The 26,133-nt window shown below is 40.4% G+C and overlaps 1 protein-coding gene and 1 long non-coding RNA gene across 2 annotated transcripts in view; one reads left to right on the top strand and one right to left on the bottom strand.

Annotated features, from left to right (window-relative positions):
- The window catches only part of LOC123518447, a 150,684-nt gene that overhangs the window by 4,352 nt on the left and 120,199 nt on the right, over window positions 1-26,133 (top strand). Inside the window, exons 2-3 of the long non-coding RNA XR_006678801.1 lie at window positions 2,457-2,529; window positions 5,874-6,167. This is a non-coding gene — a long non-coding RNA (uncharacterized LOC123518447). The remainder of the gene's footprint in view (window positions 1-2,456; window positions 2,530-5,873; window positions 6,168-26,133) is intronic.
- The window catches only part of LOC123518444 (fucose mutarotase-like), a 311,140-nt gene continuing 291,918 nt past the window's right edge, over window positions 6,912-26,133 (bottom strand). Inside the window, exons 2-4 of the mRNA XM_045279260.1 lie at window positions 8,094-8,236; window positions 7,580-7,755; window positions 6,912-7,024 (exon numbers count right to left, since the gene is read on the bottom strand). Coding sequence (XP_045135195.1) covers window positions 6,976-7,024; window positions 7,580-7,755; window positions 8,094-8,236 — 368 coding nt within the window. The 3' untranslated portion in view covers window positions 6,912-6,975. The remainder of the gene's footprint in view (window positions 7,025-7,579; window positions 7,756-8,093; window positions 8,237-26,133) is intronic.

Raw genomic sequence — 26,133 nt, 5'->3', positions numbered from 1 at the left:
GACTGGATCTTCCTTTTCTTATTTGCATGTGAAGAAATTTAATTTTTTGATATTGGAGATTGTCTTTCACTCGTCCCTTTCAAGTTGGGCATGTGACTGCTTTAGTTTAGTCTCAATTTTCTTGAGTTTTCAGTTAGTTTATCTTTTGTTTGTTGCTTAGTAACCTTGAGGTATCTGGTTATTTTACCCACATACCTATTGAGACAGGGTAAAAAGGTGAAATGGGATTGGAGAAAGAAGGCAAGCACGTGATCTATGGAAAGGTGGCAATATTGGGGGAATCCCAGTGAAGCCCAGGGCCACACCAAAGCAGCCACTGTACATTAGGGTGTTTCATAAAATCAGACAATATCAGATATTTGTTCCTCATACATGCCTGAGTTCCTCTTGCCAAAATATCATCCCTCTCCTAAATCTACCCTCCTATGATAAAATTTAAGGGTCCCGAGAAATTAAGGTTTTCATGAAAAAAACTTTTTTCTATAAATAATTGCTGCTTTATTTTCCCTAACAAAAGAATAATTGGCCAGAGAGCACACATAAAGTACAAAAATTATAAAAAGCAGTCTCATATAGTTACTTCATTATTTCTGCCTTTTGCTTCTTTGGAAATTCTTTTCTGTGCTTAAAGACTGCTTTCAATAAGAACTGTTTGTCTTCTTCTTTTGTTGTTAATGTGGAATTGAACTTTTTGATAAGAGCTATCCCCCGTTCAGCCAAATCATTAACCACAGCCAGGTCATGGACCTTGGCTTGACCTTCAAGGTACTTTGAGTCACTTTCCCAAGACGCAGGAGGATTTTGAGTAAAGGCATCATCAATGTTGAGAGTGGTAAACAGATCCATCGTCCTCGAGGTTACAAAATCAGATAACGTTTTTTCTTTAAATGAGCCAAGGATGTTTTTTCCCTCAATACACTTTGCTACTTTCTTCAGTGCTGGCTTTAATAGGTTATCTTGCATTCTTCTTTTTTCCTCTTGGTTAAGTTCTTTATCAAAGAATGCCAAGCCAACCAGTGCCTCTGAGAGGTACCACAAATGTCGCTTCATGGCTGCTTGTGCTTCCTTGGCAACAGTGATGATCACTCCTTCTTCTTGTAATGTTTCCATGTCTTGCAAAAACTCCAGATCAACAGCTGGAGCCTGCTCTGCTCTTGGTGCACGACACCAAGCCTTTGCATAGGCCAGGGCAACAAAAAGGCAGATTTCTGTGACACCTTTAAGTTCCAACTCCGTCATCTTGAATTGGTCTTGTAAAGGTATAGCTTCAATGCATAGATAGCCTTTGCCATCCACCGTGCATTGTGATATGCTCCTGGCTTCCGGAGAGGCACATTAACAGTAGTCTCTTCCCCAAGAAAGAGAAGGACCAGCTGAAGAAGCTCTTTATAGTCATCCCGCTGCTGACAGATAGCAAAAGATTTTCTCACAATAAGAATAGTTTTGTCCCTGAGACCCTAAAGAGGTTCGGCAATAGTGCAGCTAGTTGTCAGGGACCTATCGATTTCATTCCACTGATTCTTGAGTCTTTTAAAGATTTCAATATTAGGCCCAGTGGTGGGGCCCATTGAGAGGTGGAAGGCTTTGGCTAGAACAATTTCATAAATGTGATGCCTGCATGCTAGGTATAGAAGTTGTTTCTCAAGAGCGTCCTCAATCTTGGTGCAGGCACCTGCATGAATTCCAGTGTTCGATGATGTAGTGTCAAATGATAACCCCTTGATTCTATCTGACAGGTGGTGTTCCTTATGCATTCAATGCATACACGTGCTATCTCCGCTCCTGTACCAGCTGGAATTTTTGGAATCCCAAGCACACACTGATGCATAGGTATTACTTATGCATCAGTGTAATTTATATAACAATTATTATGGAAAACACACACACAGAGACACTAACCTCTCGCTGTGAAGCCTACAACCAGACTAAGCGGTAAGCGCATGATAGGCTGACGGAATGTAAATTCTCGGGACCCCTAAATATTTTCCAATCAGGCTGAAACTTGTTCAAACTTGTTTTCTGAGCCAGTGGAACAAGATAAGCAATGAGGATGAAACTTCCTTACAGTTTTATTTTTCAACCCTCTGTCATGAAACACCCTACTGTACATAGACTGACCCAACTATTTGTAGTATGGTTCTTGGATCATGGTGCTACCATGACCCAAGAATTACATGATGAGAATCCCTTTAATGTCCCAGAAGTCTGTCACTTTGGCCTGCTTTTTTTTGAGGTATCATATTAGTAATTATGAAGCAGCAAGCTCCCACTGTTGTATTTTGTTTTACTAATGCCACTGTCCTATTTGTTAAACAGTGGATGCAAGCCCTAATGTTGTCAGTAATCACTAAGCTTTACTCTGAGGCTGGCAGCTATGACTCCCTCAATGGTGAGGAAAAGTTGCTGAATTTTATGTTATCTCGTTTACTAAATTGATTCATTTTTTTTTCTCTTAGGAAATGGACTGGCAGAGATTTGCTCCAACACTGAAATATATGTAGATCTGCTCTCTCATCTCTTCAGTTTTTGGTTAGTATTTTATAAATGATCATTGATCAATCTGATGGAAGAATATTTTTTTTCATGGTTTGTTTACGATGATATATTTGGCATGCATGACCAACTGATTACTTGTGTAAATAAAAATGTACTAATTTTTGAGTCAGAAGTTATGTCTTGGCTTTGTTGAATTATGAAATATACCTTGTGAAACATTACAAAAAATCAAAGCAAAATTTATGAAAAAGTGCATTTCTAATGAGATGTTGATGGTTTTCAATTTTCCTTCTAAGAATATTGGCTTAAAGTTTTTGACTTCAACATTGGTGACCTACAACATTGACCTATCTATGGAAAGTTAGAGACAGTACTGTATTTGTATACATAATACATTACGCATCATATCAACTGTCATTGGTAACAGGTTTGCAAAATATGAAAAAAAAAATCCTCAGGTAACTTAGATTTTTGGATAGTTTGGATTGGCCTTCCCTACAATTGTTCCAACGTATGCAGCTTACTTATGCTTACTGTATCAGGGGAAACTACACTTGTAACGCAAACTATTATGACGCATGAGTTGTGGTGAGTATTAAGATCCACATGGCAGTGCTACCAACTGTTCCCATGATGCATGACAGACAATGCCATAAGGTTAGCCCTTTATTAGATGTTCTCACCTAAATCCAAGACTTAACTTTTGTCTTGGCTATACATTTGCTAATGCTAAATGCTGCTATATAGTTTAGGGTAAAAGTCATTCATTATGTAAATTGTACTGCACTTTTCAAGTGGGGAAAAAAAAAAAAAAAAAAATATATATATATATATATATATATATATATATATATATATATATATATATATATATATATATATATATATATATATATATATATATATATATATATATATATATATATATATATATATATATATATATATATATATATATATATATATATATATATATATATATATATATATATATATATATATATATATATATATATATATATATATATATATATATATATATATATATATATATATATATATATATATATATATATATATATATATATATATATATATATATATATATATATATATATATATATATATATATATATATATATATATATATATATATATATATATATATATATATATATATATATATATATATATATATATATATATATATATATATATATATATATATATATATATATATATATATATATATATATATATATATATATATATATATATATATATATATATATATATATATATATATATATATATATATATATATATATATATATATATATATATATATATATATATATATATATATATATATATATATATATATATATATATATATATATATATATATATATATATATATATATATATATATATATATATATATATATATATATATATATATATATATATATATATATATATATATATATATATATATATATATATATATATATATATATATATATATATATATATATATATATATATATATATATATATATATATATATATATATATATATATATATATATATATATATATATATATATATATATATATATATATATATATATATATATATATATATATATATATATATATATATATATATATATATATATATATATATATATATATATATATATATATATATATATATATATATATATATATATATATATATATATATATATATATATATATATATATATATATATATATATATATATATATATATATATATATATATATATATATATATATATATATATATATATATATATATATATATATATATATATATATATATATATATATATATATATATATATATATATATATATATATATATATATATATATATATATATATATATATATATATATATATATATATATATATATATATATATATATATATATATATATATATATATATATATATATATATATATATATATATATATATATATATATATATATATATATATATATATATATATATATATATATATATATATATATATATATATATATATATATATACACACACTCGACCTTCGAAACAACGGACAAATGCGTGCACGATCCTGTCCGTAGATAGCAAAAGTCCGTTCTTTGCAAAAGTACGTAAAAAACTATAAAATGTAAGTAAAATACGTAAAATTTTCTAATTTTCGCATTATTTCAAGCTTAGCAGCCACTGGAAGAGCCTTTCGATTACGCTTCACTGGATTACTAGGTTTAGGAGGCATTTTGGATAGGTTAAGCACTCGTGGGAAGGGTACAAATGCATAAAAAAGCCGTGGTAAGCACTGGACAATGTTTGCTGTTGGTTGAAAACGCACGGACTGAAGATTAAACATGGCGGCCAACAGCTGATGACGCGACCGACCCGCCATCTACCGGACAATAATTTGCCGGGAACGGACAATCGCATGCATTTTAATATTCGTCCGTAGATCAATACCGGACTCCAGAATTTGTCTGTAGTTTCCGAAATCCGTTGATGGAAGGTCCGTTGTTTCGAGGGTCGAGTGTATATATATATATATATATATATATATATATATATATATATATATATATATATATATATATATATATGCTATATATATATTTTTTTTCTTTTTTTCTTTTGTTTATTTATTTATTTATTTATTTATTGGATTTTTAGTTTTTATGGTTTTTGAGAATAGTCTTGCCATCTGACCCTTTTTGCTCTCAGTAGTGATTTTGGAAAAGTAGATCAAGTAAAACAGTGCATATTTAGTATTTTTTACACACACACACACACACACACACACACACACACACACACACACACACACACACACACACACACACACACATACACAGTGGCGTAGTGGAGAAAGCTGTGAGCATGGGATCGGGCAGACGTCCACGCATAGGTTTGAATCCCACCACATACCGCTTTGATACTATGCCATTTCTCAAGTGGTTTAAAGTTACCTACATGTCACCATGATACCCAGGTTCTAGGTGGTTACACCCAAGATGAGCTTGAGTGGTGATATGGGTCCTAATATGGGTAGCACTATAAATTGAATTGCCTGTGCCACTAATGGGCGGAAGCTGAACAGCACTTCCCATACACTCTTCAAGTGCGCCTACAGGCGCTATAGGCTGTAACATAAGACACACACACACACACACACACACACACACACACACACACACACACACACACACACACACACACACACACACACACACACACACACATCTAATTTATTGTCATCATTAATGAATATTTCAGCATTCAACAGGGTGATGATGTGTATTGAATGATTTCAGGTAAGTACCCCTTTCAAGTCATCGCGGGACAACGAGGGACATCGTGGGAGCACCAAGAATGCACGAATAGTGCAGTATAGTAAGTGAGCATGCTTTCCTTTGGGTAGGTGTTAGGTTCTGTTAGGCGTCAGGATTTTCACTTTTCAGGGATGCAAGGAACTAATCAATTACTGTGAGTTTTCAGATCTGCTGTCTTCCAAAACTATTTCTTGATGCCAGTGTGAATATGTGGAAGAAAAAGCTTGAGCAGTTCTTCTCACGGCACACTGTCCCTGCTATCTAGAGTACAGTGAAGTAAGTAAGACCTCAAACTATATATAGTTTAATATAGAGAAGTCTATTTTGTATAATTAGAATTATTTACATTTTGTATTGGAATAGTAACAGCAGCTCTTGCAGTGACAATGAACATGTATAAAAAAAATTATGTATCATAGTACTCACTGTAGATTTATTCTTCAATTCTTCTCAGTTAGGATAGGTTTGTGTCAGGGATTTCTAATGTCTTTGTGATTATTTGATTTTTTTTAGTTGTATATGGATGGTGTAGTAATGGTAGTAATTATGAGGTTTGTTAGTCAGAGGTTTGAGTTTAATCAGTGGGGAGGAAAGAGTTTGAGATCTGAGTCAATTACTATTTGATGTGGCTGACTCAGAGAAATTAAAAAGACTGGTGGATGAGTTTAGGTGTGTTTGTATGAAGAGGCTGAAAGTGAATGTATGTAAAAGTAAAAGAATGAAATGCTTGAGAGAGAGAAAGACAGGTGATGGAAGGATGGATGTAGGATTGAATGGAGAACAACTGAAGAGGTGGATTGTTTCTTGTGTTTGAGGTCATCTGTTATAGTGGACATGAATTGCAGGGTGAAAAAAAACAGGAAGAGTCTGTGACTGAGAAAGATTTTTGAATACAAGACACTGAATATCAGTGTATAAAAGAAGGTTATGCTTTGCTCAGGCCACCACATGTGTGATAGGCCCACTACATAAAATGATAAATTACAGATCTTTAAGTAAGGCATTCATGAAAAACCCATCATCTTTTACATGTTTATTGCAAGACAACAGAACACTCCTGTCCTAAAGGCTGAGGGAAAGCCAGCTAGCACACTCCTCGTTTCAGCAGGATGTTGCCATAAGGTGCCGTCTCTCTGTAGGGAAATGACATACCTTTGATATTAATACAGAATGTATAGTGATTGTAAGTGAAGTGTGATATTAGTGTAGGAAATGTAGAGATAGGATAGGACTCTCATGGGAGATGTTGTGTGCAGTACTCATTGTAGTGACATGAGATATAATGTAAGCTTGAATGTAGAGAATATGCCTGGTCTAGGGATCTATGGGTTTGTATATAATGTAAAAGTGATGCTTTTTACTTGAAGTTTGTTACACTATAGTAGCTAAGTTTAATTTCCCAAAATAACTTCAAAACCTCACTGTTGTTTTGGTTTCAACATCTAAGATACTGTTGTTTTGTGTTGTTTTGGGATTTGACCTTTTTGTTGCCTTAGGGCTTCTCATGGCTAAAGGGAGTGACTAGGTGACAGTGTTTGTGTCTTAATGAAGTTGTTAAAGTTGTAAATGATAGACTAAAGAATCCTTAGAGTGAAGCATTCCAGAAGGAGTTGAGTGATATAGGCTTTTGGTGATGTCTTTGATTGTGGTGGATAGATACAAACACATGAAAAGAGAACATTCTTTACCCTGTTTGGATGATGGCGTAAGTTTTCTTTGCTCGTTCGTAGAATTCAAAGCGCTCAAGAAACTCTATCTTCACTGTGGCTCCAAAATGTTGGTTACAGATGCTACGGAATTCATTCAGTATTGGTACTTCCACACCCAGCATTACATCCCGGTGTGTGCGGTTCATCACTGCCACCTACATGAAAGGGAAAATGTTAGTCATAATAAAAAAAAAAAAAAAACCTTACTTAATTTGTACAATTTTCCTATTTGGGACAGTTTTATTGGAGAAATTTGTTAGTACATCATTTTGTGGATTCTGGCCAAAATTCAGCATGGCGCTCTCTCTCTCTCTCTCTCTCTCTCTCTCTCTCTCTCTCTCTCTCTCTCTCTCTCTCTCTCTCTCTCTCTCTCTCTCTCTCTCTCTCTCTCTCTCTCTCTCTCTCTCTCTCTCTCTCTCTCTCTCTCTCTCTCTCTCTCTCTCTCTCTCTCTCTCTCTCTCTCTCTGCCCTTATGAAGGATCCGTCTACTTACCTGGCTGTCAACATAGTTGTCCAGGGGCATGAGAGTCAAGATGGCATCAAGAAGGGCGGGGATTTGAAGGCCATCAGCTCTGTACTCCTTAGGTCCCCCAGCAGTGCATATGCTGTGGGTTGGAAAGTTGATGTCTGCCAGCACTGAAATAGGAAAGGAAAAGGAAAGCATAAGTTATGCTGCCACTACACCTGAATGGGAGAATTGTAAAAAGGTTGAAGAAGAGGTATATGTATGCTTCTAATAGGTTGGGAATTATAAAAAGGATGAAATTTTGTCATGTCATTTTTGGTGCAGAAGCATGTACTGCCATCTCATATCAGTCAGTGGTAGAACTTTGTAATTTTATCTGGTCTTCAATCCTGTTCAGTTATTATTATTTTAATCTGGTGTATTGTTATCGCTGTTGCTGATGTTATTGTTGTTTCGACGGTGGTGACATTGTTGGTTGTGTTACTGGTTCTACTTTATTATTTGTGCCACTGTTGCTACTGATTTATTTCTGCTGCTGATAGTACTGGTGTTCCTATTGCTAAGTACTGGTATTCCTATTGCTGAATTGTTAACATTTCTACTGCTGCTACTACTGTTCCTCATGCTCCTGCTGCTTTGCTGATTCCCATGTTTATTTGTGCCCTTTTTGTTACAATAATAATAAAAATGATGAGACATAAAATAGGACATTAGTGAGGACAGAGACACCTAGGTGATAGACAAATGGCTAAATGGTTGGGTTATGGCTGGGGTAGCAGACGTGCTTGCAACTGTAAGGTGGTGTCACATTGGATGAGGTAATGAAGGAGTGGAGAAAGTGGTATTGCTTGGCAGTATTCACAGGGAGTTTTAGCTGGGCCTTGCTGAATCTCTTCATTGTTAGGAAAGCCAAGATGTAGGTGGACGAGGCAATGTTGGATAGATGCAGTATTGGATAATTTTAAAGGAAGGGGGTTGTATTCTGTCATAGCAGGATGCCAGGCAGTAGAGGACAAGGGAAGAATGACTGGGCTTGTGTCGTTAGCAGAATGAAGTGCTTGAATCGGCTCTTCAGCTATGCATGGTTTGGGAGAGGCAGGGCAAGACAGTTGTAGTTGGCCAGGGAAGGGTGGCAACAGCTTTAGTGGCATTATCTACCAGCATGTTGCTAAGACCAACATGGCTGGGAATCCAATTAAGGATAATCTTTCAGCCATGGGCAAGAACAGTAGTTAGGAGATGGATGTTAACCTGTGGTAGAGGCTCTCTGAGTGGATGGGTGAATGGCTGAAAGTTGGTGTGGATGATGGTGTGCAATGACTGATACTCCAGGAAGTCATTAAAAGCTCTGCATGACTTGTTCAGTAAATTTCACGAACATGGCATTTGCTGTCCCTTCACTTTACAACTTTTTATTTATATATTTTTTTATGTAGAATGTATTATATATTTGCTTTATCAATGCTCATTACTCTAGTAATGACAATATATGAATATATAAATAAATGTTTGAAATGTTTCATGGTGTGGGACCACCCTAGAATTTTTCTATTGCTTTCAAGTGAGGAAGTAGTACCTTTAACTCTCTTGATACCATATAATGTGTTAAACAGTTTGGGGCCTCCACACCATGCATTATTGGCCTTGTTGGTAACGTGAATAAACACGGTGCATACCTTTTGCATAATATAGTTTGACGCTTCAGCTGAGAGAGCGAGAGAGATTAGGGGAATTGTGGGCTTGTGAAGTTTGCCCTGAAATGATTCCATGTTTTCTCTTGGGAAGTGGAAATTCAAAGAGCACCGTGCACTCAACCGGTGTCTTCAACGTTACCAGCGCAGCAGTGTTATCGAGTGTAGTATCATCATTCGTCCCTTCTTTGTGTATATTGTTGAGTGACTGGAGAATGTTCTATTGTAGAGTACCCTACTTTGATCAGCTGTCATTGTTGAAGTGTTCTTGGTCTGATTTCTTTAAGTCTTCATGTCAGTGGCAAAAATATTGTTGGATGTCGAATGTTGCAGCATGGGTTTTGGGTGTATTCTGTAATGTGGTTATAGAAATTAATATAAAAATGAAGGTAATAATTTCCTGCTTGGGACCTTGTCGCGAAAATAGACTGATTGAGGGAACCTAAATACATAATAGTGATGAACATAATATAGACTCGCTGATCGCCGGATTTCGTCTCTTACATTTCCAAGGTATGTTGCTGAATACTAAACACAAATCGCGAAAACCAGGGTCTTGATTAAGCAACATGATCGTTCTGTACGTTTTAATTACGTAAGCACGCTTCTACCATGTATGAATTAAATGTATATCCGCCCATATCTCAAGCCTTTTGTTTTCTGATTGGAATTATTGACAAAGGCCGTAATGGTGGTGATAATTTTTTTATCTCCTCCTTGGTGCTGTTTTCATCTGAACGCAAATTGACTATTATATTAGACGGAAAAAAGCCTAAGACTGCCAATAACATTTACCCGAGTTTAAAGTAGTTGGATAGGACGCCCAACCTTTGAGAATGGTACGGCTAATTTACACTCGTATCTGGTGCTTTATTTATGTATTTATTTATTTATTTTTTCCGAAATGTCTGTATGATGTGAACTTTACATCCGATACGACAACCCCCACCCTCCACGCAAAAGAAATCTTCACTGATTGTCCCGGTAATTCTTTGGTTTGAAAGCTTTTTAATGTAAGGAGACAAAAAGAAACAAATAATATTTTTTGACACGAGGGCGCAGGTCACAGGAAGTTTCACAGCGGCTCAGATGGCGTGACCAACACACACACACACACACACACACACACACACACACACACACACACACACACACACACACACACACACACACACACACACACACACACACACAAAACGAAAAAAAATACAGTAAAAGTATAGAATAAACAATACCGTTAAAATGGAAATCCCACCTGGAGTAGGGAACGAAGGTCACGGGAGGCGAGAGAACGCTACCTCTCCCACTGGATGGCGCTTAGCGGAGACTTCAGCACCCTCCCTACTCACACTTCACCTGCATCGCCCATTATACCGCCGCCAGACAGAAACACTGATGGGATTACCGTAAACTGAAATGCAATCCCGGATTTAACCCCTTCAATACTGGGACACATTTTTACCGTGAGATTTGTGTACGATTAGATAATTTTATTGACATTGGGAAGGGTCTATGGAGATCAGAAGATTGATGGCTACGGTCTTCACTATTTTAATCACCCCCATGAGTTTCTGAAGCTGTAGAAAATCATCAAATAGTAAGCAAAATGAATATGAAAATGCCTCATGGTACTGAGGAGTATGGAAGGTGGAAAGTGGCAGGTGGAAAGAGGCATTGTGCTGTACCGCTGCTCCCTGTGAATCCCATGCATACCGGCACGGACACGTCATAGGCTGTCTGGGTTTTGCCACCGGTTGACGTCAGCGAGAGGTTCGTTCGTGTCCCGTATAATGCATCTCTGCCATTTGCCGCCTGTGTTAACGACTCGGCAAGCGATTGGCTGGTCAGCGGTTACGTCACGTGTTATATAAACAGTGACTAGGGCTCCCCGGGACAAATAAGGAAGATAGACAAGGAAAGGAGGGAAAGGAAAGGAAGGGAGGGAAAGGAGGGGCTTCGTACATTCTTCTCGTGTTTGTGTTGATGACGGAGCCCCGTGAGCATATATGAGGCTGAGAGAGAGAGAGAGAGAGAGAGAGAGAGAGAGAGAGAGAGAGAGAGAGAGATTGTATTCTTAGGTAATTAAAAACGAAAAAATAAGGAAATTAAATTAATGACACTTTTCATGTGCACTGGCAAATGTTCGCTTTTGGGACTTGTCGTATCACTTGCAATCCAACGCGGTGGACGTGCTTTTTAAATCGTACATGTGAATCTTTTTTATTACAGTATATATATATATATATATATATATATATATATATATATATATATATATATATATATATATATATATATATATATTCTCGACCATTGGTTTAGCCCTTGTGGTTAAAAGGATGACATGGCAGGAGGTAAATAATTGTATATGATAATTGAATAATAATTCAATTAAACTCCTTTTTTGTAAAGTAGAGGGAATGGTGCATTTGTGTCAGTCACTTAATTCCCTACATATCCTAATTGCTTCTACGCCTCGCCGTCTTATGTTCCTTTTTTTTTTTTTCTTCTAACCGTATAACCCTATGGTGTCTACGAATTCGTAAACTATATAGAATTTTATGATGGTTGTTAATATACGGAGGAAGTGACACTGTAAATAAAATCTTCTGTTGACTTGAGTTGTATTTATCTCCAATTCAAAATCTAGGTACTGTGCGTATACTGAAATGTTTTATCATCATTATCTGTGAGTATTAATTGTTTTCATGGTTGTTCCTCTGTAACAAGTGGCTGCACTCTTCTCTTCCCCTCCATTTTCACTGTTATATTCACTTTCATTCCTAATGTACTAGTTGCTGTACGTACAGTACTAGCTCACGGTTGTTTACTAATGCAGGAATTGATTGGAATCGCTATTCAGTCTTGAACTAGATTTGGAACTTTCTTTTTCTTTTCTTTTATTTTTTATTTGATTATTTATTTATTTGTTTATTTTTTGTGTGAAAGAGCTGCGATTTAATAGGTATTTATCCTTGGTTCCTTCGTCAGGAAAAAAGAAAAAAGGGGAATAAGAGAAAGCGATTATATATATATATATATATATATATATATATATATATATATATATATATATATATATATATATATATATATATATATACACCATTCTATTTTATATATCTTTCTTGCTATCTATCTATGTTTTTATCTATCTGTCTATCTATCTATCTATCTATCTATCTATCTATCTATCTATCTACCTATACCTATTTATCTATCTATATATCTATCTATCTATCTATAAAATCTAGTCGTATGAAGGAACTCAATGAGAACGTAGGCATCACTCCGCTTCCCCCCAGCGTGAAGAACCACTCACTTAGTATTATTGGACGATAATGCAAACCTTTACTCTAGTAACTCGCCTTTACCTTTTCCAAGCGGACGTAATATTACATACACACATTCTCTCTCTCAGCCTGCCGGATGTTTACAAATAACATTACGAGTAAACATCCTGGGCATCTTACCACGTCACGAGCTTGCGCAACTCTGTCTTGTTACGAGGTTATCGGTGTGTTATACGTCACAAGCGTACATTACACGCCTGAAACTGTTATCTCTCTTGTGTTTGTGTTTTACCTTTGTGGAGATGTGTGTGTGTGTGTGTGTGTGTGTGTGTGTGTGTGTGTGTGTGTGTGTGTGTGTGTGTGAGAGAGAGAGAGAGAGAGAGAGAGAGAGAGAGAGAGAGAGAGAGAGAGAGAGAGAGAAATAAATGGAAAAAATATTTTTGCTTTGTTATAGATGGTGTGTGTGTGTGTGTGTGTGTGTGTGTGTGTGTGTGTGTGTGTGTGTGTGTGTGTGTGTGTGTGTGTGTGTGTGTGTGTGTGTGTTGGGGGATGAGGAGGAGAGGGAAGGGAGAAGCACACGTCCAGATATATAATACTAATATTACAGGACAAGCCGTACAGAACAATATGCCATTCATGAATAAAGGAAGCCATGCACATTAATGACGAATGCGAGAGCGACACACACACACACACACACACACACACACACACACACACACACACACACACACACACACACACACACACACACACACACACACACACACACAGATTTCTATATCCATTTTGAAGTCGCCGCCCGGAACTCTAAAAAACAAACAAAACAAACAAAATAGACACCATTTTGCTTCATCCACTTCGTCCTTCTCTCCCCGCATCGCTGCTCTTGTCTCTCACGCACCCCGCAGCGCCCCGTCACCTGCCCGCCGGATGCTGTAATGCTACGGCTCGTTAAACCCCCTGTAGATGCACCTGAGGAAGGGCACGCGAAAGAGAGCCGGCGGTACTCCCTGTAGATGTGCGTGATGGAAAGCAAGAGTCACGAGGAGGAGGAGAGGGGAAAAAAACCCCGCAATTCTACGAAGCTTTTGCCGCGACTGATCTGTTGTTTTAAAATTACACAGGTTAGGGCCGTAGGAAGAGCGGGACGTAAGGAACAACGGATAAAAGGGACACCGCGCGCTCTTCACTCCCTCAGCCCGCTTGGTTAAAAGAAAAAGAGAAAAAAAAAAAAAATCCCTCTTCTCACCGCAACTGATGCCCAATAGAAATGTTTGATACAAAGATTTGGTTAGTTTTTTTTTTTTTTCATTTTTTTTTTTTGCCTCGTTCGTCATCATTGTTGCTTTGTTGTCCTCACTGCCAGTCGTCTGTGTGTCTCTTCTTTGAACTGTCCGCTTGGATTGTGCTGCTTTCGTGCGGTTTGCGGGAAGAGAGAGAGAGAGAGAGAGAGAGAGAGAGAGAGAGAGAGAGAGAGAGAGAGATCTGTATTCGTACTGATGGGTATAAGCAGTTCCGTGAGCAGGCATTTGGTTGAGCTTACAGGTGTGGCCTCGACCCTTTTGATGAGTACCCCCCCCCTTCCCCACACTACTACTACTACTACTACTACTACTACTACTACTACTACTACTACTACTACTACTACTACTACTATCCTAACCATTGAGCTTTATTATTGTTTATCATTATTATCAGCGTGTAATAATGAGAGGAACAACAAATCAGTAGAAAAAAAAAAGAAAGATGATGGTGATAAAAAACAATAATAGATCCGTGGCAGGCAACACCCACTTAGATGTGTGTGTGTGTGTGTGTGTGTGTGTGTGTGTGTGTGTGTGTGTGTGTGTGTGTGTGAATTTTCGCTAGTCATAATTTTTATAGCTATTGAGTTTTGTTTCAACGCGTTTCAGATAGAGTAAGTTCTGTATCTTTCCTTCATAATGTGACAATATAAAATTATACAGGATTAGTATTTGATGGTGGTGTGTCCTTCAGATGGCAAAGACCAACCAATGATTAATACCGAATGAAAAGGTAAATGCTATTGGAAGTGGGTATAAAACAATCAACCAAAGAAGTAGGTTGGATGAAACTTGCGTCATGACTTAACATACCAGAAGTGTATCAAAGAAGATTAAGTTTTGAACGTGGTGTCACTGCACTTGAATGCAACATCTTTGCATTACTTTTTGTATTTATTGCCCTGTTTCTCTATTTCAGGGCAAATGAGAACTTAGTCGGGTTTATGGGCAGAGAGGTGGTGAATATTCCTTGGTGTAAAAAGAGTGTGGCGTTCTTTTCATCATTAATTCCTTGGTGGTCACGCCGGAAATAGTGCGCAGAGGAGAAAATCGTGTGAGGCAGGCAGGCAGGCAGGAATGGCGGGGTGGAGTAAAGGAGGGCAGGTAGACAGGTTCGAGTACAGGAAGGCAGAGATGGAAGCAGGCAGGCATGCAAACACACAAATTGGAATACAGGCAGACCAGTCTGTGCTTGACTCTGTAACATATCAAGTATCATTATTCGAGTCACGTTGATCTATATTTGATAGTGTAGTACAACAAAATGACTTGAAAATGTAAGGGATTTTGGACCGTAAAAAAGAGTGCCTAGGCTGATGACTGAAGTTAATTTGTAGATGTTGATTACGTATAGCGTGGATAATTTAGCAACTCTTCATGTAGAGACTGAAGGTAGAACAGACCAAAACGTTTTGCACAGGACGTGATGTGCGCGTAATATTTTAAACAGACATGGAAAAAAAGGGAAAAACTTGTGTGCTGAGGGTGGAACTTTGTGGTACGAGTGTTACAGTATGAAAAATAGTGAAAAGATATGTTTTTAAACCATATTATTATTATTGTTTTTGTTGTCTTTTTGTTATTATTATTATTATTATTATTATTATTATTATTATTATTATTATTGGAACTCATACATTTGTGATATCACGAGTTAAGAAGTAGACCAAAGATCTTTCCCCACACACACACACACTTTAGGGATAATGAAAGATCGAAAAGATATAAAAGTAGATGAAAAATAACAATAAGTTTAGCCTGTACGGTGAGGAAAAGACATCCAACCTGTAGGGACGAGTGAGGAGTGGAATGAGAAACCTTTGTCTTGCAGTGAAATCCCAGAGGCTGACCGTGGCGATGAAGGGAAAGTAACACGCTAACGAGACAATACCCAGAACTAGTGAACATGGAGGGGGAAATAGCAATGGGTAGAGCGGGACATGATGGGTGTGAGCGAGGGATCTGGGTCAGGGAGGAGAAGAGACAGGGAAGAGAGAGAGAGGTAGAAGGAAAAGGAAAAAGGCTTAGAGAGGAAAGGCTTTCAGTACTACACTCTCTCTAATTTGGTCATAGCTTACGACTCTTGGTTTAGAACGTGCATTAGATTTACATAGTTTCTTATAAAGTTATTGTTCTAAGAAACCATATTGTATTCATGTGGATAGTTCACTAGAGGTCGTGGTGGAAATACAGCGTTAACTCCTTCAGTACCATGACGCATTTCATTCTGCTTACTATTTGGTGATTTTATACAGTTTCAAACACTCATGTTGGGATAAGATAGTGAAGACTGGCCATTAATCTTCCCATCTTCATAGACCCTTCGTAATGTCAATAAAATCGTCTAATCGTACCCAGCTCTAGGTAAAAATGTGACTCGGTATCGAAGGGGTTAATTTGCAATGAATTCACCAGTTAACGAGTGAGAGCATCAGTCAGTAGTTGTGTTATCATATTCCAGAGTCTTAAACAGAGCACAGGTAGATGAGATAGCCCATCCAGCGCCACACTCACTCATGACGTCTGATTCCCCTGGTTTTAATTTTTCCAACATCCGCTGCAGCTGTTCCATTACCTCTTCCCCCTTTATGCCCCTCCCTTTGTAACTCCCTAGCTCCCCCTAACCTCATGATCTGCGCCACCCCTCGACGCACTCACCTGCCACCTCCCTCATCACCGCGCACCTGTAATTAAGCCACAATGGGCAGTCCGTCACGTGTGAGCCAACCAGTGACCGCGAGCTGGCGAGGCTAAAGTGAAATGGGACGAGTGGTATACTTTGTGGCGCTTCGGAAAATCGATGTTTTGCCTGTGATGGATTGAGGAAGCGGCCAATGTTCCGTGCACACACACACACACACCTAACTGTGCAAAAGCGGCGGCTCTCCATTAAAGGCTGTGTAGGAAATGCCGTGCAAATATCTCACCAATTAGGAGGGAACTCATGCATACCTGGGGAAGGAGCAGCAGCAGGAGGAGAAGGAGGAGGAGGAAATTAAAAATGGGAAGAAAGAAGACGTGAGAATATGATGAAGGAAAGAAAGATAGTCTAGTTTGATATTCTTTGAACACACACACACACACTTAACACAATCCCCTAAACTTAACCTCCCTTACCACAACATCAGCTTAATTCAATTCGAGATATTACTTCTATTATCTTGAAGTTCTTAATACAGTCTTCATGTATACTGTAGTTATTTAGGTTAGGTTGAAAATTAGTCGAGATAAGACGTTGACATGTTTCGAACACGGACCTAGAAGTGTATCCTACAGACTCATGTTTATCTATTCAGACCTAAACACACTTATGCTTGCCTCAGGTTAAAATTTACTGAATAATTTACTCCCATTCAACATTTTAATTAACTGTCTTATTCCTTTACCCAGATTTGTAAAGGGTCTGTAGCAATGAGCGAGTTCATCAATATGGTACACTCATTTGGACTATTTTCAAATCTTACTGTTCCCACTCTTGCCTCTCTTCCTCCAACCTGCTGGACGATTACTTCACTGATTCCTTCTTTCCTCTCTTCCCATCCCTCCCTACTCTTCCCTTCTGTTATGTCTCTCCTCCCCTTATCTCCGGATGTCAGTGTGTGTGTGTGTGTGTGTGTGTGTGTGTGTGTGTGCGCGTATTTTTTTTCGCTAGTGTGACGACATGAGGATAGAGAGAGGAGAGAAAGAAGCTGAAGGTAGTGGTGATGGTTGGGAATACCGCATGTGTGTGTATGTATGTGAATGTGTGTGAGTGTCCTGTTCTGTCGTCCCACTCTGCCTCGTGCGCTTCACCACCATCCCACAGGCTCGGCTATGATATAACCGGTACTATACTCCCGAGTGGCATTCCAAGGCTTGAGTGCAAACCTCGTGTGAATAAGACATCCGTGATTGCTTCTTGATCTTCTGTGCATGTGTATGTATGCGTGTATTTCACCACGGTCGTCTGCTAGTCACCCAGCCAGCCTTTCCCATTTCGGAGCGAGCTCAGACCGATCTTCGGGTAGGACTGTGTGTGTGTGTGTGTGTGTGTGTGTGTGTGTGTGTGTGTGTGTGTGTGTGTGTGTGTGTGTGGTGTGTGTGTGTGTGTGTGTGTGTGTGGTGTGTGTGTGTGTGTGTGTGTGTGTGTGTGTGGGTGTGTGTGTGGTGTGGTGTGTGTGTGTGTGTGTGTGGTGTGTGTGTGTGTGTGTGTGCGTGGGGTGTGTGCGCGTGTGTGTGCGCGCGCGCGTGTGTGTGTGCGCGCGCGTGTGGTGTGTGCGCGCGCGCGTGTGGTGTGTGCGCGCGCGTGGTGTGCGCGCGCGCGTGTGTGCGCGCGCGCGCGTGCGCGCGCGTGTGTGTGTGCGCGCGCGCGCGTGTGGTGTGTGCGCGCGCGCGTGTGGTGTGTGCGCGCGCGCGTGTGTGTGTGTGTGTGTGTGTGTGTGTGTGTGTGTGTGTGTGTGTGTGTGTGTGCGCGCGCGCGCGCGTGAACTGTTCGGCCGTCCCACTCCGCCTCGTGCGCTTCACCATCCCACAGGCTCGGCTATGATATAACCGTTACTATACACTCTAGTGGCATTCCAAGGCTTGAGTGCAAACCGTGTGAATAAGACATCCGTGATTGCTTCTTGATCTTTTTGTGCGAGTGAGTGGGTGGGTGCGGTGTGTGCGTGTGTGTGTGTGTGCGGTGTGTGCGGTGTGCGGTGTGCGGTGTGTGCGGTGTGCGGTGTGTGTGTGTGTGTGTGTGTGGTGTGTGCGCGCGCGTGGGGTGTGTGTGGTGCGTGTGGTGTGTGTGTGTGGTGGTGGTGTGGGGTGGTGTGTGTGGTGGTGGTGGTGTGTGGTGCAGGTGGTGTGTGTGGTGTGGTGTGTGTGGTGCAGGTGGTGTGTGTGTGTGTGTGTGTGTGTGTGGTGGTGTGTGTGGTGTGTGTGTGTGTGTGTGGTGGGTGTGTGTGGTGGGTGGTGTGTGTGGTGGGTGGTGTGTGTGGTGGGTGTGTGTGTGCAGGTGGTGTGTGGTGCAGGTGGTGTGTGGTGGGTGGTGCAGGTGGTGGTGTGGTGTGGTGGTGTGTGTGTGGTGGGGTGTGTGTGGGGTGTGTGTGGGTTGGTGTGTGGGGTTGTGTGTGGGGTTGTGTGGGGTTGTGTGTGTGTGTGTGTGTGTGTGTGTGTGTGTGTGTGTGTGTGTGTGTGTGTGTGTGTGTGTGTGTGTGAAATCTGAATGCACCTGTAGGAAATACTCCCAGGGATGGTATACTGTGTACACTTATAAACAAGTGCCTGCAGGAAATGAAAGTGTAGCCGTTTTTGGAAGATGCGGTCCTAGGCAAGGAATAAAGGAATGCAACAGGATATACACGATGCAAGAAACGGATAGGTAGATACAAATAAATGCCTCTTTCACAGGAACTAACACCTTAAAACTTCTGCTGGAGCTTGTTGAAAATTAGTCTGGAGCTTGTTGAAAATTAGTCGATAAGACCGAAATGTTTAGAATACGGGCCTAGCAGTATCACTAAGTAATAACTTACTAGTTTAGTCCGTTTGTTGCGGGGGCGAGGTGCGAAACGCCATCACTGGCCTGCCCCCTCTAAACTGGGGCCCAGGATTTAATACACTTAACCCGGTGGGGGCGGTAATAAACATCTTCGAATGGTTCCAAGTTTACTAGACTTACAAAAACAGGTATACACAATATAACAAAAGGGACACCTTGCACACCACCCAGCGTCTCCCTGCAGAGAGAGGGAGGGAGGGCCAGAGGAACACTAATCTCACCAACACTGGAGGCAGACTCGTTGACGGCGCCGGGAAGTAGGTAGATGGTAAGCCAAGGCAGCAGAGGAGAGACCAGTGCTTGGAGTCCAGGGAGTTCCCTGCCGTCTGGGTGTTGGCGAGGCTCGAGGTAGACTCGGTTAGGTGTTCACTGGGGCCTCGAGACGGAGTGACCGGAAGAAGCAGGGTTCTCGAGACATACGTGGCAGAGAGAAACGAGCGAAGTGTTCCTCGGGAGTGGCCGAACGATCCAGAACGAGGGATTATGGTCAGGTGGTGTTCTGCCCTTTACATAACTCCTCCCTCCAAAGAGACTAGCCACGGTAGTCTTGTAGAACACCACTCCTAGGGAATGCGATACCGTTCTGGAGAAAAGAAAGGATAGAAAATATCTAAACTCAACTGAGGAGGTCGGCACAGATTGTCAGCACCAGCAACATGAACGACCCCGAATTTGTATGGTTGCAGTCCTAGACTGCATCTGAGAAGGCGATCATTCTTGCCTTTGAAGGTCGATCATTCTTGCCTTTGAAGGTGTGGATATAGGTGAGGGGTTTGGGATCCGTTTCCAAAATAAATTCTTTCCCTGAGGTAGAGATCAAACTTTAGAATGGAGAATACTATACCTTGGCATTCCCTCTCAATGGTAGAAAACGGTTTCCCTGGGGAGCAGTTTTCTGCTTGCATACGCAGCCGGATGAGTGCCAAGATGACATTGAAGTAAAACCACTCCAATCCCTCAGGTGGAAGCGTCCGTCTAAGTACAAAAGCACGGCTAGGATCGGGAGATGAAGTATGGAGTTAGAAGAGGATTAATTTGAGCTGGTCGAAACAAGCCTGCAACTCGTCCCTCCAGGGAAGGGGCTCACGAACAGTTTTTTAGCAGATCAGTCAGAGGGTCAGTGAGGAAGGATGCTTGAGGGATAAAAGACTTAGAAACTCACTATTCAAATAAATCCTCGTAGAAGCTTCTCAGTGGACGGTGGTGGTATCTTGCAGAGCGCTACCACTGTGTTAGGCTTGGGTTGAAGAAAGTCACCTCCCAAAATGAATCCAAGGTATAGACTAGAAGGGAATCCATGGGTCCTGATCCTGTCCAGCACAGCATCAAGGGTCTTTAAATGCAGGGCCCAGTCTGAAGAGTTTGCACATCCCGAAAGACAAATGCGCAAGAGCTTGATATAGATGGCACAAGCAGTGACCAGGCCGAAAGACGAACTCCATTAGGTCCAAGTGGGTCGGGAAGGCTGTCAGCGGCATGGCTCTGACAATAGTAGTAGCCCAGGAATCTTTGATCGTGCCATTAACTGCACAATCTGGGAGACCCCTCATCCATACAAAATCCTACCTTGTATTTGTCCTGTGGTTTTTAAAGGCTCTCGGATTCTTTGAACACTCGCGCTCCCTCGTTCTCGTTCCTGTTCGTTGGCCCGGTTTTCCCGTGCTTCACGTTCACGTTGGCGTTCCTGCGCTCTTTCTTCCCGTTGGAAAGCTTGGAGCGCAAACTGAGCAACGGGAGATCAAACTGAGCAACAGCCTCTCCTGAGAGGCTGTTCTGTAAGCTCAGCTAAAGTAGACATCTTAGACATTACAATAGAACCAAAACTAACAATCCCAACAACGCAAAGATGAAACGGTCAGACACCCTTGAGTCACATGAAAAATTAATGTTACTGCACAACACCAAAAATGGATAAGATATCTCGCAGGTGGATAGAAATAACCTAATCACTCGCACCACATACAGCCAAGCAAAACGTATACATAAATCGTTACAAGAGAACACACAAGGACACTTAACACAAGGACACTTAGAACAAGTACAGAATCACTGACTGGCCAACACAGAGCATAACTGGTTCCTCTGTAGGATCAATGGCTACGTCACAATTACGTCTAGGCGACGAAATACTGCTGCTCAAACCAGTAAGGTACTGCGAACCAGCCGAAATCCCCGGATTAGCGGCTGCTCGTTCAAGAGAACGATGGGTGGTGAAAAGGCATTGGACCTACAGTTGACCAAGTGTAGATTAGAGGACACGTGGGTCTGCACCTAACCTTCAATTCACCGAGGCCGAACGTACAACTACACAGTAATACGTCCGAGAAAGTTAAACATTACACCACTGAAACACTTCAGCACATTGAAACAAGAAGAGTTAGCACACCTCAGCACTAACATCCAACACCCCAAAGAGTGTTTGGTTCAATATCCTGGCGAGGTCGCCAAAATGTAAGTAATAACTTCCTAGTGTAGTCTGTTGCGGGGGCGACGTGCGAAACGCCATCACTGGCCTGCCCCTCTAAACTGGGCCCAGGATGCACTACACTTAACCCAGTGGTGGCGGTAATAAACAGCTTCGAATGGTTCCAAGTTTACTAGACTCGCAAAACACATAGGTATACACAATACAACAAAAGGGACACCTTGCGCACCACCCAGCTCTCACCATGAGTATCCCTCCAGAGGAACACTAAACTCACCAACACTGGAGGCAGACTCGTTGACGGCGCCGGAAAATAGGTAGACGATGAAGCCAGAGCAGCAGAGGAGAGGCCAGTCCTTGGAGAGTCCAGGGAGTTCTCTGGCGTCTGGGTGTTGGCAAGGCTCGAGGTAGACTCGGTTAGGTGTTCACTGGGGCCTCGAGACGTGGAGTGACCGGAAGAAGCAGGGGAGTGGCCGAACTATCCAGAACGAGGGGTGATGGTCAGGTGGTGTTCTGCCCTTTACAATCACAAATCAAGCCATATTTAGCCTACATTCTTAAGGGTTATGGCATCTTAACTCGTCTATTTTCGACAACCACAAGGTTATCAGGGTTAATTATTTAACTTTCGTTTAAGTTAAGCATCTTTTGTCGAAACATGTTGAGGCATCTCGTAGTATGTCGCATCTTGTCTTGAATACCAACGATATTTTAACGTTGGTATTCTCGTAGTTGAAACGAACAGACGCTGTAAGGATCGTAGGAGCTATAAACTATTAAATATGGCGACAAAAATACTAAGATAAAACCATTAAAGTATACTCCGGACATTACTGCAAACTAACTACATATCCCAGTACACACGCCTAGATTATGCTATTATGCTATTATGCTCTCTGTGTACTTACTACGACATTACCCTTTAGACGCCTCACTGCACATCTTGTACAGTCAACACACTTTGCTTATTAATAACACACTGCACTTATTGCACAATTAAAAAAATTGCAACGCTGCTTGCGTGTCGCTTTTTGTGTCTTGACATCTGTCGAGATATGTCAATAATGTGAGGAATGTACTTAACTTTGGTACACGTGTCGTTGCTCGTACTGGGATAATGTGGGTTCGTAGCTTGAATAATTCGTAGCTCGTCCAAATTTGGATTTTTTCTCAGACAAGGCAAGACTTGCATGTTCGGCCATGTCGGTCATGTGTCATAAATGTGTGACGCCGCCTTTAGTGGGCTTTGAAAACAGTGGTGATGCAAGGACAGAGCATTTATCAATACGAGTGTTTATCCTGCTTAGTTTTTATTGTATTTCACTTTTTACCTACTTATATTTGACTTTTCAGTAAGTAGAAAAATACCGGAGAAAGAGTTCCCATGCAGTTATCTTTGCTGGTGACGTCTGATTGCATTTACCAACCGTCAAACGGGGAACAAAGACGGGTATTAGGGTCAGTATGTTCGTGTTTTTATGGCTGTGAGGCGTGCAGCACAGGAGTATTATTATGTTTGGATTACGTTATGTGATCAGAAGCTGTGCGAGGGTGAGCTGGAAAAGGAATACCGACAAAGAAAGTGGATAAAGTTGTGAGAAGCTTTTGTCGTTTAGAGAAAGCATAGGATTGTATATGATAGATAGACAACAATAAGCGATTAGCTCCTTGTATGGCTGTTTTGGACCTACGCACTTGTAACTGCATACTAGATAAAAGAGATAAGATGGTACAGCAAAAAAAAAAAAAAAAAAAACCAGAATAATGAAATCCGTACCTAGAGTAGTGCTAAGACGAGTAGGTTCTTGCAAGGCTGTTTGGAACCTATATATATATATATGAGTGACTGTTGAATAAAGAGGTACTTAACGAATTGCAACAAAAAAAGATAGGAGTGGAGGTGGAGGTGATGATGTTGGTCACGTATTTAGTGAATAAGATAAATAGATTAGTGTTCATGTTTCCGTATCCCCGTCAGTCTTGTTATTGGCTAAGTGTGTGACGTGATCGACGCGGATGTCACGAGCGGGGCGAGGTGGTGAGGCGGCGAGGCGGAATGGTGTGGGCTGTGGGGCAGCTCATGATGACCCTGTTAGGTCGAGTGACACAGGCGGGAAAAAATCAAGATCAGTGAGAGGAGGATTACGGTTATAGTGTGTCTCGTTCGCTACTCAGTGGCAGGTGGCGTAAGCTTTTTGGTAGGGCTATGAGAAAGTAGTGGATAGAATATATATATATATATATATATATATATATATATATATATATATATATATATATATATATATATATATAGATAGATAGATAGATAGATAGATAGATAGATAGATAGATAGATAGGTAGGTAGATAGATACACCACCACCACCACCACCACCACCACCACCACCACCACCACCACCACCACCACCACCACCACCACCACCACTACTACTACTACTACTACTACTACTACTACTACTACTACTACTACTACTACTACTACTACTACTACTACTACTACTACTACTACTACTACTACTACTACTACCACCGTTACTGCCACTACTTCTCATTTAAACAAACACTATTTTGATAACCATAAAGAATGTACCAGAAGTTAGATTAACAACGATTTATCTATATAGATCCCTCAATTTTTCCTCTATGGAACAAAAAAAGAAAAGAAAAGAAAAAATTAGAGCAAGGAAGAGACCAGTGATGGCATTGGCCGTACCCTGGAATGCCCCAGACGGGAGGCGGGAAGCTGGTGGGCGTGTGAAGCCTCCCAGACAACGTCACGTGCAGGCCACCCCACCTCCCACCGCTCCCCGCCCTGGTGCCCACACCCCCGAGGGATACTGTGCGGCAGGTGACCCGGATCCCCCGCGCGTCCCAGACGATGTCACTGAGTCTCATGCATGTCCGCGTGGAACTGATTAGAACCGGCCCGCCAGATTACCTCTTATTCCTGGTAGCCTCGTAATGGATTTGTATCTAAAGAACAGGACCAAGGTGTCTGTCAATGAAACATGCGGATGCTTGACAGAATTAGAGTGAGTTAATTGTGGAGTGCCTCGAGTGTTAAAAGCGAATTCAATTTGTGTGGTGGGAACAAAAGTCAGGGATGTGTTAGTTAAAATTCTGAGCTTGAGAAAAGTGTGCACCAGCATTGTGTTTGTTGCACTGGTACAGCGTAAGTATAAAAGAGTGTGTGAAGGAAGCATGAGGGATCTCATGTAAGAATGCGTGACGTACGTACTCGGGATGTGTGCCCTTGACTAGCACCTTTTCTGCCGTGTATGTACTGAGTACTTGGCTAAATGCTTTTTTTTTCTTTTCATTTATCTGTCTGGTTATCTGCTTGTCTGTCTACAGATAGATGGGTAGTTTTATGGATAAATAGATATACGAATGGGTGTATATAAATGAATAAATAAAGAAAGAAAACTATAAAATGCCTTCCCGTTTACACACACACACACACACACACACACACACACACACACACACACACACACACACACACTGGTGTTGGGCCGCGGGTGTGCCAGCCAGGCAGTGCTGTTGTGGGAACTCACTCTTCTCTTGCTACGTGGAAAGCTTCCCTCTTTCTCGCTATCGCCTTACTATATTTAGCATCGGTAAGTGTCTGATATCCCGTTCTCACCCCGTTGTTAAGCGGTGACTAAGAATTAGTCGCCCTTAACTGATGTAGCGCATTAAACGTGATTGATGGGTGGGAGCGACAACATTAGTGGTGGGGAAGCGGACTCCGACCTCACCACCTGGCACTGGTGCTGGCTCTGACGCCGCGCTCAGGTGGCCTTGACGGCAGGGTTGTGGAGG

The sequence above is a fragment of the Portunus trituberculatus genome, chromosome 43 (genome assembly GCF_017591435.1).
Source record: "Portunus trituberculatus isolate SZX2019 chromosome 43, ASM1759143v1, whole genome shotgun sequence".
Taxonomy (NCBI): domain Eukaryota; kingdom Metazoa; phylum Arthropoda; class Malacostraca; order Decapoda; family Portunidae; genus Portunus; species Portunus trituberculatus.
This window is presented reverse-complemented; position numbering and strand designations above follow the sequence as displayed.